The sequence below is a fragment of the Varanus komodoensis genome, unplaced genomic scaffold (genome assembly GCF_004798865.1).
Source record: "Varanus komodoensis strain SLA01 unplaced genomic scaffold, ASM479886v1 scaffold22, whole genome shotgun sequence".
Taxonomy (NCBI): domain Eukaryota; kingdom Metazoa; phylum Chordata; class Lepidosauria; order Squamata; family Varanidae; genus Varanus; species Varanus komodoensis.
The window spans coordinates 16501276-16516703 of NW_025335606.1; the positions used below are offsets into that span (position 1 = coordinate 16501276).

The 15428-nt window shown below is 38.9% G+C and overlaps 1 protein-coding gene across 6 annotated transcripts in view; it reads right to left on the minus strand.

Annotated features, from left to right (window-relative positions):
• The window catches only part of RICTOR (RPTOR independent companion of MTOR complex 2), a 90291-nt gene that overhangs the window by 37552 nt on the left and 37311 nt on the right, over nt 1–15428 (minus strand). For all 6 annotated transcript variants that reach the window (XM_044431584.1, XM_044431587.1, XM_044431586.1 and 3 more), the window contains 9 exons: nt 14923–14990; nt 11877–11959; nt 10257–10344; nt 8551–8641; nt 8379–8445; nt 8202–8282; nt 5730–5830; nt 770–932; nt 324–425 (listed from right to left, as the gene is read on the minus strand). In XM_044431584.1, the coding sequence (XP_044287519.1) occupies nt 324–425; nt 770–932; nt 5730–5830; nt 8202–8282; nt 8379–8445; nt 8551–8641; nt 10257–10344; nt 11877–11959; nt 14923–14990 (844 nt within the window). The remainder of the gene's footprint in view (nt 1–323; nt 426–769; nt 933–5729; nt 5831–8201; nt 8283–8378; nt 8446–8550; nt 8642–10256; nt 10345–11876; nt 11960–14922; nt 14991–15428) is intronic.

Consider the following 15428-nt stretch of genomic DNA (forward strand, 5'->3'; position numbering starts at 1 on the left):
GGACAGTCATCTAAATGGGATGGTGTAACTTAAGTGTCATGCAATAGCAGGGTGTTGGTCCAGATGGCCTTCTAGCCGCTTCTAGTTCTACTATTCTATGAGTTTATGAGCAGCATGCAGGAATGGTGCCAGCAGATAACTGGCAAAATGCATTAATGTACAGTGTGCTGTTGTGTCATGTGAACCAAGTCAATGACTGGCTCAAAGTCACCCAGTGAGCTTTGTGGCTGAGTGGCGGCTTGATCTGCTTAAACTACTACACCATAGCAGCAGTCCTATCAATTCCCTTTATTTCAATGCATTCTCAATGTTTCACAGCTTACCTTAAGTATGGTCCCTATCAGATTCCAGTTCCACTCAAGATTTTCTTTGTGATGAAGAACCTGGCTATCTTTCAGATTTAACAACAATGCTTCCTCTGTATCCTTTTACAGCAAAAGAAAAGAAAGCTATTTTACTCTTTGTTTAGCTCCATGTTAGAAGGCAATATAAAATATTTTAGGAAGCTGTAACTGCATGTTTGCAGTTGATTTAAAAAAATCACACAAAACCAAACCAAAGTGCAAGATGGGTCAAATTCTAGTGAAACTGACTCCCCACTCAACCTGCTCAACACTCCAGAGAGGTTTGTGTTTAAACAGCAAATTCCTGGTAATCCAGGTTAAACCTCCAGACTGAAAAATACAGGTTAATACAATAAACAAAATTAAATGTTTTGTACAAAAATCATGGAAAACAGAAAACAGACATCTCAATAAGATATATCTACCTTCAGACTAAAGATATCTTTCTGCACCCGATATTGATCCCTTCGCTGATGTGTTGACATGGCTTTCTGAACAATGTGATCTAGATGAAGGCTGTAAGGTTTAGGTCCTCGTTTCTTCATTTCATGAAAGCGTTTTAAGCAATTTAGTGCAGCACTGGCTCGCCTACCAGGGAAAAAAGTTCATACTAAGAATTTATCAGGTAATAAGTTTTCTGTAACATTGCTGCCCTTAGAAGGGTTTTAAAAGCAAAGACATTTGTATTTCCCAAAGATCTTTGAGGCAAGACATTTCTTAATGGCAAACTTAATACAGGCATGAACAGCAACACCCTCTCTGCTTCCTTCCCTTACAATTAGAGGGAAGAAGTGGGGAGCTGAAAGCAAGCAAGCTTCTAGAACCCAACACAATCTCGATGATAGTTAGGATGGGGTCTGGAAGTTTGACTGGGATGAGGGTTAAAAGAAACTAATTTGGGTTTAGTACAGATTGGGTTCAAATTGACCTGCTTTGGTCAATTCATTCATGATAGATATTTTCTCAATGCATTTATGTGGAAAAACTTTTAGAGTTTAGAGGACTTAAATGACCAGTTAAATTTGAGATGATAAAACCACAAATGTAGCCTTGCAAACACTAATTTATACCACTATGAACCGTAATTGTTCTCTTTACTGCAAAAAACAAAACTCCAACTAGAAGGCCTACAAGCTCTCTTTAGTCAGTGTTGCTGGCATAATTCTCATTGCATGGATGGTAGCACCCCAAGTAAAATATGTGAATGGTATGTAATTCTGAAAGCACATGATGAGCTGGTTCACACAACACAACAACCCATCTTGGGTTAATGAGGTGTGGTAGCCTATTGGGTCATCCATATCAGACTGTTTCTTGCAGGGTGCCTTACATTTTTAAGAAAAAGCCACCCTGATAACCCATGGCTTGTTCTAGGGATTATTTGTACAAGAATGGGCTCCTGAGTCACCCAAACCTGGGAGACCAATTCCATTGTGGGTTGGGGGAGGGGGGCTAGTAAGCCATTGTAAAGAGCAACCCTTTTTTTGCAATCTTATCCATACCCTACCAGTAACAGCTCTTTCTTTGATGCCAAGCAGCATTTTGGAATAGCCATCACTGGTTCACTTGAAAAATATAATTTGATCCCAGCACATTGTGCACAACTGTGCATCTATGTATTTATTTGTCTTTTGCAAGGATGCCTTTATGGCTATCTAATAGCAGCAGCCTTTCTTGTCAATTTTCTTGTCTGTTTCTGCTGACAAAGGTAGTGGTGAACAGCTAACATACAGACAAGAGTATGTATATAGGTCAATTTTCACACAGTTCCCAAAGACTCTAGTTGCCCAGATGTAAATGGAAAAGCAGTGAAAACAACTAAAACACAAAAGCTATGAATTAAAGAGGGCAGCAATCTAAGAGGGAAGGACAGAAAAAGTTCTGCCAAGAAGGACACTGAGATATCAGCTGGAGGTTATTCTGAACTTGATTGTCTGTTGGGCACACAGTGGGTTGTTCTAACAACTCACTCTTTAGCTTACTCCCAGAGTGGTTTAGTGAGTATCCTGAAGCCACCCAATTTCTGCTTCATGGAACATATTAACAACTCCTCTGACTTGCTAACTTGATTTGCTAACTTGAACATAAATTTCAAACCAAGATACACACACTGACAAAAAAATGGATAATTTAAAACAAAATACGTGTTTTTTTTAAAAAAAGCTGCAATGTTCATTAGAAAATTAAATGAAGGAAGCAAAATCCTAGACCTAAGCTTTTACATGCAATTAGACTGTAAGAAGACCTATGCTGAATCAGTCCAAGAGTCCATGTAGTCCAGTATTGTTTACACTGTAGCCAAGCAACTAGTTGTTTGTGAGAAGACCAAAATTATATTTTATTTATTTATTTTGATTTTATTGAACTTGGATAGCCTATTGGTCCTTTGTAACTGTGTATTGTTGTGTTGTGCTTTGTACTATTTTATGTGGTCTATGATTTTAATATGATATAAATTGCCCAGAGAGCCTATGGCTAGTAGGGCACCATGTAAATCGAATAAATAAAAAGGAATTGTTTGCCACAGCATCCCTTGCTCATGTTCCCCAGTAACTGGTACTCTGGTACTAGACACAGCATTTAGCTATCCTCCATGAATCTGACCTTGTTTAAGGCCATTGAAATTGGTGCCCATTACTCAACTTGTGGCACCAAATTCCACAGTTTAATTAAGCACTGTATTCAAAAGTATTTCTTTTATCTATTCTGAAACTCCTGCCATTCAGCTTCACTGTATTCAAAAGTATTTCTTTTATCTATTCTGAAACTCCTGCCATTCAGCTTCCTTGGTTTACCTTCCTCCCCATTCATCTGACAAAAGCATCAGCTGGATCAAAAAGCCTTCTTTCAGTGGAGGGACACTAATTGCATACACCCCTAATTCTTCAGCTAGTAATTCTGAACTCAGTCTTACTTTAGAAATAAATCATAAAACTCGCACTTGTTAACAACTTGGGATTTAAGACGTCATTATTAATTTTTCACATATCTGACAAATATTGAATTTTTAGAGAAGCCTTAGGGGAAAGTTGCTCATTTGTTTGTTTGTTTTAAAGAGTTAAACGAAGTGATAACACACACACAAACCTAATCACACTAAACCTACATCAATAAACAAAATATTAAAGATAGCCACAAAGTTATTTGTTATTGAGAAAACACAGAAGAGACTTTCAGTGAGTATGCCTTACAGTTACCAACTGGAAATCCAGACATGGATAATGGGATTTAAACACACACACATCAAACTTATGCAATGATATGTTAATTTGCTTTTAAAATCTAGAAATGGCAACTTCACTATCTTGGACCTGAATTCACCCCGCTTCACTTCCCACAAAAAGTGTTTAGATGCCTGTATGACAACTAAATATTTCTAGCCATACATACAAACTGTAACTGCTGCTGTGGTGGCAAGAATGCCCAGAAATTCGGGAGTGATTATTGCCACTATACTGGCCAACACTTAGAGATTTCTAGTTGGTCAATGCACTGCAACTGTTTGAGAGCATGCTTGAAGTTCACATCAAAATTTACTGTGGCTTTACTTCTTTTTCTTCCTGTCTTCTGTAGTACAATGGCACTTTTTGAGACTTCCCCTGATGAACTAGGCAATTAATTACTTGGGTGTTAATGATAATATGTGAAGGGAAATTTCTGAATCTGTACGGGAACCAAAATAAATGCAGACAGGGTCAATATAGGATAGCTTAGTTTGTCAGGCAGGAAAGAAAAAATATTGCACTCCTATTTTCATTTCTTTTATTTTGTTTCCACCTTCAGTTTCTGGTATTTTATACTGAGAGTCTCTGAGATTCAGCATTCATGTAAAAATGCTCATACTATTTGGTGGGAGGGCAGAAATGTGCACAACTGAGATTATTTCTTTGAGGGAGTATATTGTAGTCTTTTGCAGATGCATATTTACATCTTTGTGAAAGATGAAGTCCTGCTTGGCCAATGTCCTAGAAAGTATTTGCTGCTAAAGTGCAGTAGCAACATCAATAGGCATTGATTGAGAGAGTGTATATACATTACTTTGCACACATCTCACAGCTGTCAAGCAATCAACTGAAAAGTAATGTAGCAATGGGGTTTTTTCCCTGAAAAGGACTGGCATTCCATTTTCACAAGCACTTACTTTTGAAATAATTACTTACTGCTAAAATAATTTTAACTACCTGACAAATTCAAGCACTTTTTTTTGGACAAGGAAATTTGCTTCCTTTTAAAAATTGTGCTCAAAATTGAGTTTTGACAGGAAAATATGTGCAGATTCATGGCTATACATTTCCAGGTCAAAACCCAAACGATAGATTTGCCAGAGCTTTAAAAGAAGTCCTTGAAAAAAGGGGCACCTGTGCGATTAGCACTTTCCCAAGTAGGGGCAACTTGGGAGGGTGATGAAGATGTACAGAAGCCGGGAACAATGGGGAGGGGAGGGCTAAAACCCTGAGGATTTCTGTACCAAAAGGAGGAAGCTGCTATCCTATCATGTGAAAAAAAAACACCCCTTACAGCTTTGCCTTTCCTCGACAGCTCTCCAACTGACAGCTGTCAAGTAACCACAAAATTACAAAATAATTTATCTGTAGGCATTCCTTGCCGATGTCCATAGCTGGTGTCTGATAACACTTTGAGAGCGGGCACTTTTGAGGCCATTGTCCAGGCCAGCTTTCCTTTTTCAGCTATTCAGAGCTGCATACTCCTGGCTGATATGGCTGGCAGCCCTGTAGAATCCCTGGTCGTTCTTGGGAATACACAATCACTTGACACAATCGCTCTTGAGCATTGTGGTAGAACTCATATGGCTCAAAGGTATAAACTGGAGCTGAGAGCCAAGAAACAAATCAGGAGATAGCTTGACAAAAATGCCTAGTGAATACAACTAAGCCCTGGTATGTGCTTACAGATGAATATATTTGGAGGCTGTAAGATTAAGAAAGTAGTAATATCTGACTCCCTCCATTTAATCTTCTATTTTCTGCCGAGAGTTAACAACAGCTGTTCCAAAATGCAGTGTCTTCAGTGAGCTTCGCAAAATGTCAAGAGATATTTCTTCTCTACTCAACCTGAGTGGTTTGCTCACCACTTCCCTGAACTTATGGTATGGTTGGACACCTGGATATGGACAAAATGACGAATTATTATGGATCTGACAAACCCTAGAACAAGCCATAAATGGGCAAGGGTGGCTCACTGCCCACATGCAACTCACCATGCAGGAAGTAGTCCAGGTTCACATGACATGAGAATCCTCCGTGGCAGGTTACCCACAATGGTTTGTCATGTCATGCAAATCCAGTCATAGCTTTCACCTGTGCAGAAAGTATCTCTAATTTATGATTTACATATCTTCAGCATTTTACTAAAATTCATGCTTACAGTCTCTTTTCCTTTGCAATGTCAAAAGAAGCTGCCATATTCATCAAAGTTGGTAAGCAGTGTAAGTGATGGCTGTGACAATGAGGAAGGATGGTGTTTGCCTGAAAGAGAAGTTGCACAGGCTTTAAAAGAAAAACCAGAGCTTCACACCTAGCAAAACCTCCTTAGCTTTACAGGATATAAACACAGCTCTGTGGAAAACAACAACAACAACAAATTACTTTTCACATGTGATTCAACTAATGCAAAATCCTATTTTAAAAAAAATGCATTTTAAAACAGTTATAGAAAATGTTCATTTTTTATGGGTCCTTCTGGACTTGCTGCTGTCTTGTGGAAGCAGATAGGAGCAGCAAGGAGTGACTTTTACTAGTTTTGGTTCTCAGATGCAAACCAGTTCAAGAAATGCAGACCTTGCCTCAGTTATAAATGTCCTATATGCATCCAGACTGGACTACTGTAACATGCTGTATATGGAGCTGCTTTGAGGACAACTCAGAAACTTCAGCTAGGACAGAATACAGTTGAATCCTTGTGGGGATAAAAGAATAGTGTGATCAGCCTACATTATACTAATCCTGTGCTAACTGAATGGGTTGCCAATGAATTTCTGGGCCCAATTCAAGTGCTGACTTTGACACATTTATCCAATCCAAAGTGCTGACTTTGACCCAGTTTGGGTCCAGGCTGTTTCTTTATTCCAACCTGCCTTTAGGACAGAAACCACTCGGTCAACCAGATGACTTTTGGTGGTGAAAGGGATGTGGAAGTGTAACCCTGCTGAATCTCCTGGAGCTCCCAACAACTTTCAATACCATCAACCATGGTATCCATTTAGATCAGTCGTAGGGTGTCAGAGGCAAGAGGCTGGAGCTTTTGCAACTTATCTAGCTATCTCGAGAGAGAAAGGACCTTGCCTTGGTCATTCATACTCTGATGACCTCCAGGTTTTCTACTATGTAGGGTTGTCTTGTACAATGTATCCACCTGAATACTGGTGGGGGCTGGCCAGTCTGAACACATGTCACCAATATCAGGCAAACTGCATTGCTTACCAATGCATTTCCAAGTCTAATCTGAAATGCTGGATTTAACCTATAAAGTCTTACATGGATTGGGCCCAAGTATCTTGAAGAATCACTTCCTACCACACCAGCCTGCCTACACTTTGATGTCATCAGCTGAAACCGTTTTTTAACTGCCTTCAAGAACAGTTAGACTAGTGAGTACAGAGGAGATGGATGTTTCATTGATGATTCCACATCTCTAGAATCAGCTCCCATTGAGTTAACCAGGCCCCTTCTTCAAAAGGATTCTGAAGATCTATCATTTTTTTCCAAATCTGTGGACCACTGTTGGCACAATCTATTTTTACAGTGTTTCACAGGATTTTATTGCATATTTATTATATATTTGTATCCTTTTGTATTCTAACGTCAGAGCAACCTAAAAATCATTTTAAATAAACAGATGACTGCAACACTATATGAATCTACCCATTTGTTGTGATTTTGAGAGACCCTGTTAGCTAGCCTACCAACAAGCTTAGTAGATTGTGAAAACCAGGGACAGAACATTTGAGTGTGGACCTCTGCCTACAGAATTTCCTCCCTTAATTACAAATGATTAGCCTTCCAATTAAGAGGGTTTTAAAACACATCTATTCTCACAGACTTTTAATATAATTTGTAATGCTATTTGCTGCTATAGGTATTTTGAAACTATATTTTATTGTAATTTGCTTTATTTAAAATTATTTGTATTTTCTTACTATGTTTATTGAATTATATTGTTTATATGCTATAAACCTCCTTAAGACCATGGTTTTGACAACAGCTAACACACTGATTAAGTCAATGAAAACTTTAGTTTCTAATTGCCTTTATTTTAGACTTAAGACAGTATGTTTAACAATTCCCTGGGAAAATCTATTTTGTTAATTAACTACCTTAAAGAGGACAACTACTTATCTGTAAGATGAATTTTCTACGAGTACAAAATTAAGTTTGCAGAAATGCTGGATGATTTATTTATTTATTAAAACATTTTTATGTTGCCCCATTCGCCGAAGCCGAACAACGTGATTAAGTGTTCACCTTGCTACTCTAGCACAGAAAATTCTTAAGCCAGTCCAACTGGGTTCCGTGAAACAATAGATTGTGTGCAGGGATCACTAGGACTGCACTGGAAACAAATCAACAGGGTACTGGTCTGGGTATGAACTATTCTTAAACATACTACATTGTCAGTCAGGTAGTTCCAGGGCAGGTTTTGGACTGTACCAGAAAGGTGGAGCTGAAAGCTCCTTTGATAACCTGTTGGCTCTTCTTTTGCATTAGCACACTGCAAAGGGTTAGGGAATTGTGCATATTGGAACAACTGTATTCTCCTTAATTTTTCTTTTAAAATTATTTTTACATAAAATGACTTTTGAAGAAAAGACCAAGAAATAAGTGAAATGAAGTCTCTTACCATATGCAAAAGTTCTCCCAGTAATATTGTGGCTCTGACGGATACATGGTCATCACTGCTTGTGATTACCTCAACTAGACCCTAGAGTAATTAAGAAGTAAAATTCTACTGTAGTCATCTCACAGATGCTGCTTTACAGTTTAACTACTCATTATTTAAATTAAAACCTGAACTTACTTCCAAGAGTCCATTTCTAATGAAAGCAGAGAGAACCAGTGCTAAGTAATTGTCCATGAGGTCAGGCCTAGATAAATATGTGATCAAAAAAACACAAACAAACCCAAGATCAGCTTCAATTTTTTAGTGCTTTCTCTTTCATGTTACCAAACTGAGTTGGAGAAGGCATTACCTGGATCTGGCTCGGTGAGGTAATATAACTTTAGCTTCAGCAGCTACAAAGCCATCAGAAAGTCTCCAACTGTCTTGAAACCTGCTTGGATCTACAACAAGAAAACCATCATATGAAAATATTAGGGTTGCTATGCACCACTGCTCCTTCTCAGATTTAATTTTATGTGTTTACTATTATTTCTCTGTTTCAATGTGGAACTTAGCATATCTGTGCAAATGAACACTGCCGGGCAGGGGAAAAGGGACAATGCAAAAGCCAAGCATCAGATGGATTTGTCAAAACACTTCAAGCTAGATTTGGAAGTAAAAAGCCTACATTTCATACAGAAAGTAAAACAGTGACATTGCTGAATGATTCTGGGTAGAAGCAGTAGTAAATGAGGTTGTGAGAATGCAGCTAACAGAAAGGGGGCTTATGCTTGCTTTCTGTTCAGCTACAATACAGTTTCAGGAAAAAAAATGAGGAACACACATTTGCACCTGTGAACTTCTCCAAATAGAATATAATGAAAATTAAAACGATGGGAGAGAAATGTGGATAAGATTAACACTGGGGAAATAACAGATGCTTTGACTAGCATATGCATTTGAAAAAACTATACTATGTGACTAAAGATTTTTCTCAGAGGAAATCAGTAATTTAGAAAGGTGACTTCATCAAGAGAAGAAACTATATAAAAGAAATTTATAGGTCATTTTGACATTTCGAAAATAAATTATCAGAATTTTTAAGGCAAGTTTTTTTCAAAAAAGTACTTACACTAAAAAAAAAAAACAATTTGTGGAAGTACAAATATTCCTAGAAGTTTGCTTTGCAAAAATGTTTGGGTTAGTACCATTAGAATAAATAAAAGCAATGTTTACAATCTAAAAAATGTTCTGTTTACTTCTTTGGGTGGCATGCAATGGGAGCCACAGCACAACATCTACTCCAGCTGATTCCACTGCACAAGCTAGACTAGTAATAAGCTAGTTGCTTATTACCTAAGTAACTGAGATTTACTGCTCCGTATAGGAAACCCCAATATGAATGAAAACACTTATTTTCGGATTGCCATAGGTTGGTGTAGCTCCTCTGACATGACCTCTCCCAGGACCAAGCTTTTCTGGTTGCTCCGGTAAGTGCTAAATTTCCATTGGACAAGAGGTGGGTCTCGCTTCCAGAAAAGAATTGGCAGAGGTATGACCCAAATGTGACAAACACTGGTCAGGAGCAAAATGATAAGCTGAAAAAGTCAGCTTATGCATGTAAATCTATTTTGGAAAAATGTTTTTAACCCCATCCTTCCAAATCACATTGAGAAAAAGCATCTAATTACTGCAATACTGCAGTCAGATACTCAGAGATAAGCCCCACTACGATCTGGAGAAGGCGATATAGGAATGCACCTGATTGGTTATCCCAATGAATAAAGTAAAGCACTGAACGTTTAATACTATGGAATGCGCTCTCCAGAGAGGTCCGCCTGGCACCGTTGTCATTTGTTTTTCAGCGCCAGGCTAAGACCTTTATATTTAAAACTTATTTTAATTGTTAATAATTGGTTATTCATAGGATTTAAAACCTTTTAAGCCGAGATGCACCGGGTTTTAATATTTTTATTGTATAATTTGTTATATTTTGTTCTTGTTGTGAGCCGCCCCAAGGCTTTGTTGCGATGGGGGCGGCATAAAAATGTTTTAAATAAATAAATAAATACTAACCCACGCTGAGAAGTGCTTCTATAAATTCTCCTGTCACAACAGGAAGAGGAAGGCGAAATATGTCATAAAGAACTTCAAGCAATCCTCGCTGGAAATGCAAAAAAGGAGCAGGAGTTATAAAGTTTGGAAGAAATGTAAGAATCTCCATTAATGTTAAAAGCCAAATTTTAAATATCTGTGGCAAACAACAAACAAGGCAAACCTATGGTCCCTGAGTGAGTATCAGTGCTTCACACTCAGAAGAGGAAGCTGGAGATCTGCCGACCTGCAGCTGGCATGGAAGAAACTAGGCTGGCTGCTTCTCTCAGGTAGGAAATTCAACTTCAGAGAAGGGCAAAAGGGAGCATTCCAGTGGATGGGTTGGGGGAACAGGGAGACCAGAGAAGCCAGGAATATTTGACGGCTTGGAGGCTTCTAAGTAGTGAGGACACAGTCCATAAGACTGCATCCTTGGTCAGGAGACAGATGCATTTAATTGTTTGAACCTCATTGTTGTCTCTGTAAGGAAAAATTAACCAGGGGAAAGGACTGCTTTGGTATGTTGGGAAGGGAGGAGACCAGAGAAGCTAGGTCAGGTTTTATCCTGAGCCTCCTCTAGGCGCCTTCATTCCCACGCCAAATCTTCCTTGTTAGAATGGCTCAAAAACTTGTCAAGTGCCCACCCCGCAAAAAAGGAAGGAAGGAAGGAAGGAAGGAAGGAAGGAAGGAAGGAAGGAAGGAAGGAAGGAAGGAAGACATGGCCATCTCTGTGGCTCCTTCTGTCCTTCTGGCTTCAGCCCAGTAGGGCTCAGGAATCATTAGAAACCTCTGAATTCAGGAGTTTCTGAGCAGCCAGGACATAGTCCATAGTCTTATGCCCTAAAATACTACAAAATATTGGCTATAACTTTTAGGAATGTTCATCTATCCTTGTAATTCCCAAATTTTTAGAAATATTTTTTTAAATTTTTAGAGCAATTGAAATATTCATGGAAGAGTTCATAACGAGCAGATTTAGGCTGTATTTAAGATTTTACTGAAACAACAAAAGATATGACCCATTCTTGCTCAGGTACAGTGCTCAAGCAGGAAGATCATCATGTGCTCAACAGACCCATTTTCCCCTCTGCACAGACCCACTGAAGATATCAAGTCAGTATAAGAATATAAGTTCATGTGCATCTTGTAAGCTCCAGCTTTGTATCACCTGAACCAATCTGAGAGGGAAGACTGGATAGGAAGATGGGGAACTTCTCTATTCCCATAAGGGCCTGGTGTGCTCAGCAAATGTTAAAGAGAAGGGAGAACTGAGCTGTACAGAAGGAGATCCCTCTGTTTGTAGGCATTGTGCACAAACTGGAGAAGATGGCATCTCAACTTTTAAAATTCTACTTAAAATTGGTTGAAACCAAGAGTAATAAAAAAAAGTGAAATCAGTGCACTGAGTCCCAGAAAGCTAAAGTGCGTTGTGGCCACAAATACAGAGTCACCAGGATGCCAAACAGGCACAGACTCTGACACTTTCTCACACACAATATAAATGCATATTCTATGCTTATTAACAGTAGTGCACAAACTGAGTACTAGCCATGAAGAAGCATATAAGCCTCAGAATATTTTCTGCAGAAGTAGAACACATACCCGTATTTCCATGTTAGGTATACACAGCACTCCAATAAGAGACTGAATCCCAGAATTCCCAGGCTTGCATAAACTAATAATTCCTAAAATACAGATGGAAAAGCATAGTTATATAATGGCAACACAAGAGACTTATTATTAGGCAAATGCTCACTGATCCCTTATTACTTTCTTTGTGGCTTTGCTCCTAGCCACCCAGACATTATTAACCTTCTGCAAAGTATAGTTAATTACACAGAAATGCCCCTCAAATAATTCATCATAAAATTTACGGGACAGATATAAATAAAAATATAACTATGAGCAAAATTCGTACTGTTCCTACTACAAATACCAGTATGATTCAGACAAAGCAAGAGGCTTTTTTCTGGAGGTAAGAAAATACAAGCCGCAAATAATCTTGTCCATGGTGAGATCAATGAAAAATATGGGCATCTCTACTAGTCAGGTTAGGAGTAAGAACTGCTTTAGTTCATCATCCAGATTTTCACAGACATCAGCCAGATGCTCCTTGGCAGCTGACAAGCCAGTCATAAACAGCTCCCTCTTGCTTTCAGGCCCTAACCTATGATACCAGAGATACAGTGCCTCTGAAATGGAGGTGCCCCTTAGATACCAAGGCTGACAGCTGTTGCTAGACCCAGATTGTTCATGAATGTGATTAACTCATTTTCAAAGCACTTTAAAATAATAGCTATAACCATACCTTCTGACAATGAGCTGCAAAATTATGAGAGGTATGAAGCAGTGTTACATAAACCTCCATGTTCTCTCTACCTTAGCTGTCTACATGTGCACCAGAAATACCCTAATCTTTTACTTTGTCCTCGAAGGTATTTGGGAGTTTCTCTTGTGAGTTTCAGGAATGTCAGATTTGTATTTGGTGGTAAAGAGGGGACTTTCCCAAGGCGACCTTCAGAATTTTCTCTATACAGAGGCACTCCTTGTCCCAGCTGATGGTTTTTCATGGACACTAACTTGTTTTGATAGGCCTTAAATCCCCTTCACTCCCATCCTGGAGATTTTCATGGTGTTGTTTTTATACTCACTACAGATTAAGTTGTCAATATTTTATCCGCTCTTTTGTCATATTTTTACTGCCACTTGTTTACTGGCTTAATAATATCCAAGTACTTAAAGATTTTCAAATCACACCATTGGTGTATGTGTGTTGACCATCAAAGAATTCTACAAGTTTGTGTGTTTGGATGGGGAAAGAAACAGGTGGCTTGATTATTAGTATCAATTCTTCTTCCATAAGGTTTTTGTCTATATTTAATAATTCTAGCTTTAATGCAGGTTTTCACACATTTATCTCTAAAATATGGGTTCTAACATGTCTCTAATATCCTGACTCCTTTTAGAACTTTTTTTAAAGTGGTGTTAGATTGATCAACTCCTCGAGCAAGAAGACATATTTCAGTAAGTTGCATATGCAACCCTCTTCTCTATATATATTAGTGCTTGGGAATTAATGGAATTCCTGTATGTGTGTTGTGTTTTAATTGTCAAAGAATTCTAAAAGTCATACACTTGGTGAGACAGTTTAGTGGCATTCAACCTTTGTTTGAGCAAACCTTGGTTCCCCTTCTATCTCCCCACCTGGCCCCAGTGTGCCAGTTGAGGACACCTGGTGCTAATGTTTGAGAGCTGGCCTCACCACTGCCTGTTTCATGGGGTCACTCCTTCCCACAAGGAGGCACTGATCACCTTCATGGCCCAGCTGACTGTTCCTTCCTTGCTAGTTTTTATAAGGCAAGATGGGCAAAAATCCAGTACAAATGGATTGCAGAAACATGTTCAAGCAACTTGTCAACATTCTCAAATGAAATTTATCCAAGAAAATGTGGCAAGGCTGCTCTGGATATCTCACCTGATTCAACTGCTATAACATTGGGATTCAAGTACTAGAGGATTCAAGAGATTTTCTCCTGGAAGTGCCTAGGAAATGTATTGCACAGAACCTCAGACAGGTCTAACATTTCTTTGAGGGCCCAGACTACTCTGAAGAACTCTGCTGGGCAGCAAAGAGAGGACCAAACAGAGACAGGGAAATACTGTTTCCTTGTCACTCTCACTGATACATCTAATTATAAGCACATACAAGGGCTCAACGGTTTCCACTAAAATCAATTCAGAATATAACAGAAGTTCTTCTGTCATAAGTCCCATGATTACATACCCTGGAAGGGACTATATCATGTGTACTGGGATAGCTTCCCCCCAGATTATGCTTGAGTCCTGGTCACATTTGACCCCTACCATGAGCACATGATCCCCACTATTATTTATTTGGGAAATAAATATTCTAGTATTTGTACTTAGTATTCTAGTTTTTCAGATGAAGCCAGCAAAGCTATATATATTTTGCATTTATACTGTGCAAGTACTGAATTTAGTATTACATGCTGAACATTGATTTCTTTGATTTTAGAGAGCAATTGTATGACCACTGGGTGACTATCCCAGGAATCATGGGGTAGCTTGGGGAGAGCACTGATCCTGGAAGGGGGAAATGGAGATCTGCTCTCCTGCCCTCTTGCAGCCAGTGTGGAAAGAACTGTGCCATATGTCTCTCTGAAGTTGGAAAAGTAAGCCTAGTGGGAGAGAAACAGGGAAATTCTGGAGGGTGAGAGAGAAGAGAGGCCAGGATATGATTCTATTCACTTCTGAAGGGCACTAACAGGATAGGTTAAAAAGCTTATCTAGAAAAATAATAAAAGTTCAGATGATGAGGAAGCAAAGAATACCACTGCTGCTCTGGTTTTGTGGGTTTCTGCCCAAAAGGACACATGAATCTTGTAAGTCTAAGAGGTTTTGTGCTTCCAAGTAAGTGAGGTAGAAGCGCATAGGACTACACCCTTAAAATTCTCACAAGACATTGCTCACACACTTTCAAGCCTATCTTTATAGTCATAGATGATACAGACTGCAAGCAAAACAGAGATACTCGTGATCTTTTGATACCTAGTAGCAAATTGTGCTTCTTCCACTCTCCTAGATATAGTATTATAGCACTTATTAACATAGGTATCAAAGGCCTTACCTGCCCATGATCGAAATGCTGCCACAATTCCCATTTTACTAGCAGACAGCCGTGCTTCTCGGTCCTCTCTATTATAAGAACAATATTATGCAAAGATATTGAAGACACACTGAATTTGTCATGTTTTATTATCCATTGAAATGTTTTACTCGAGAGCAGTGGGAACAGTGGAGTTGACATAAGTGCTAGTCCAAAACTGAATGAGTACATTAAATCTCATTAGCTGCGTTTGCATGCCACAGTAAGCCACCCTGCAAATAAGCTGCCCAGGGTCAAATAACCCAATCTGTATTTGAGAGATGATTAGGCTCACTATGGCTTGCTCTCTCACTCCAGCTAGGGCAGAACCCTTCTTGTCTCTCCCTTTGTGTTCCAATTGCTAGTGCAGCAACAAGCATTGTGCAAAGGAGCTGCAAAACAAGGGGAGACTTCCAGAGTTGCTGGAGATTAGGGGAACTGCTGAAAAGGTGGGTGGCACTGAGGACTGTCAGTCCAATATTTAAAAC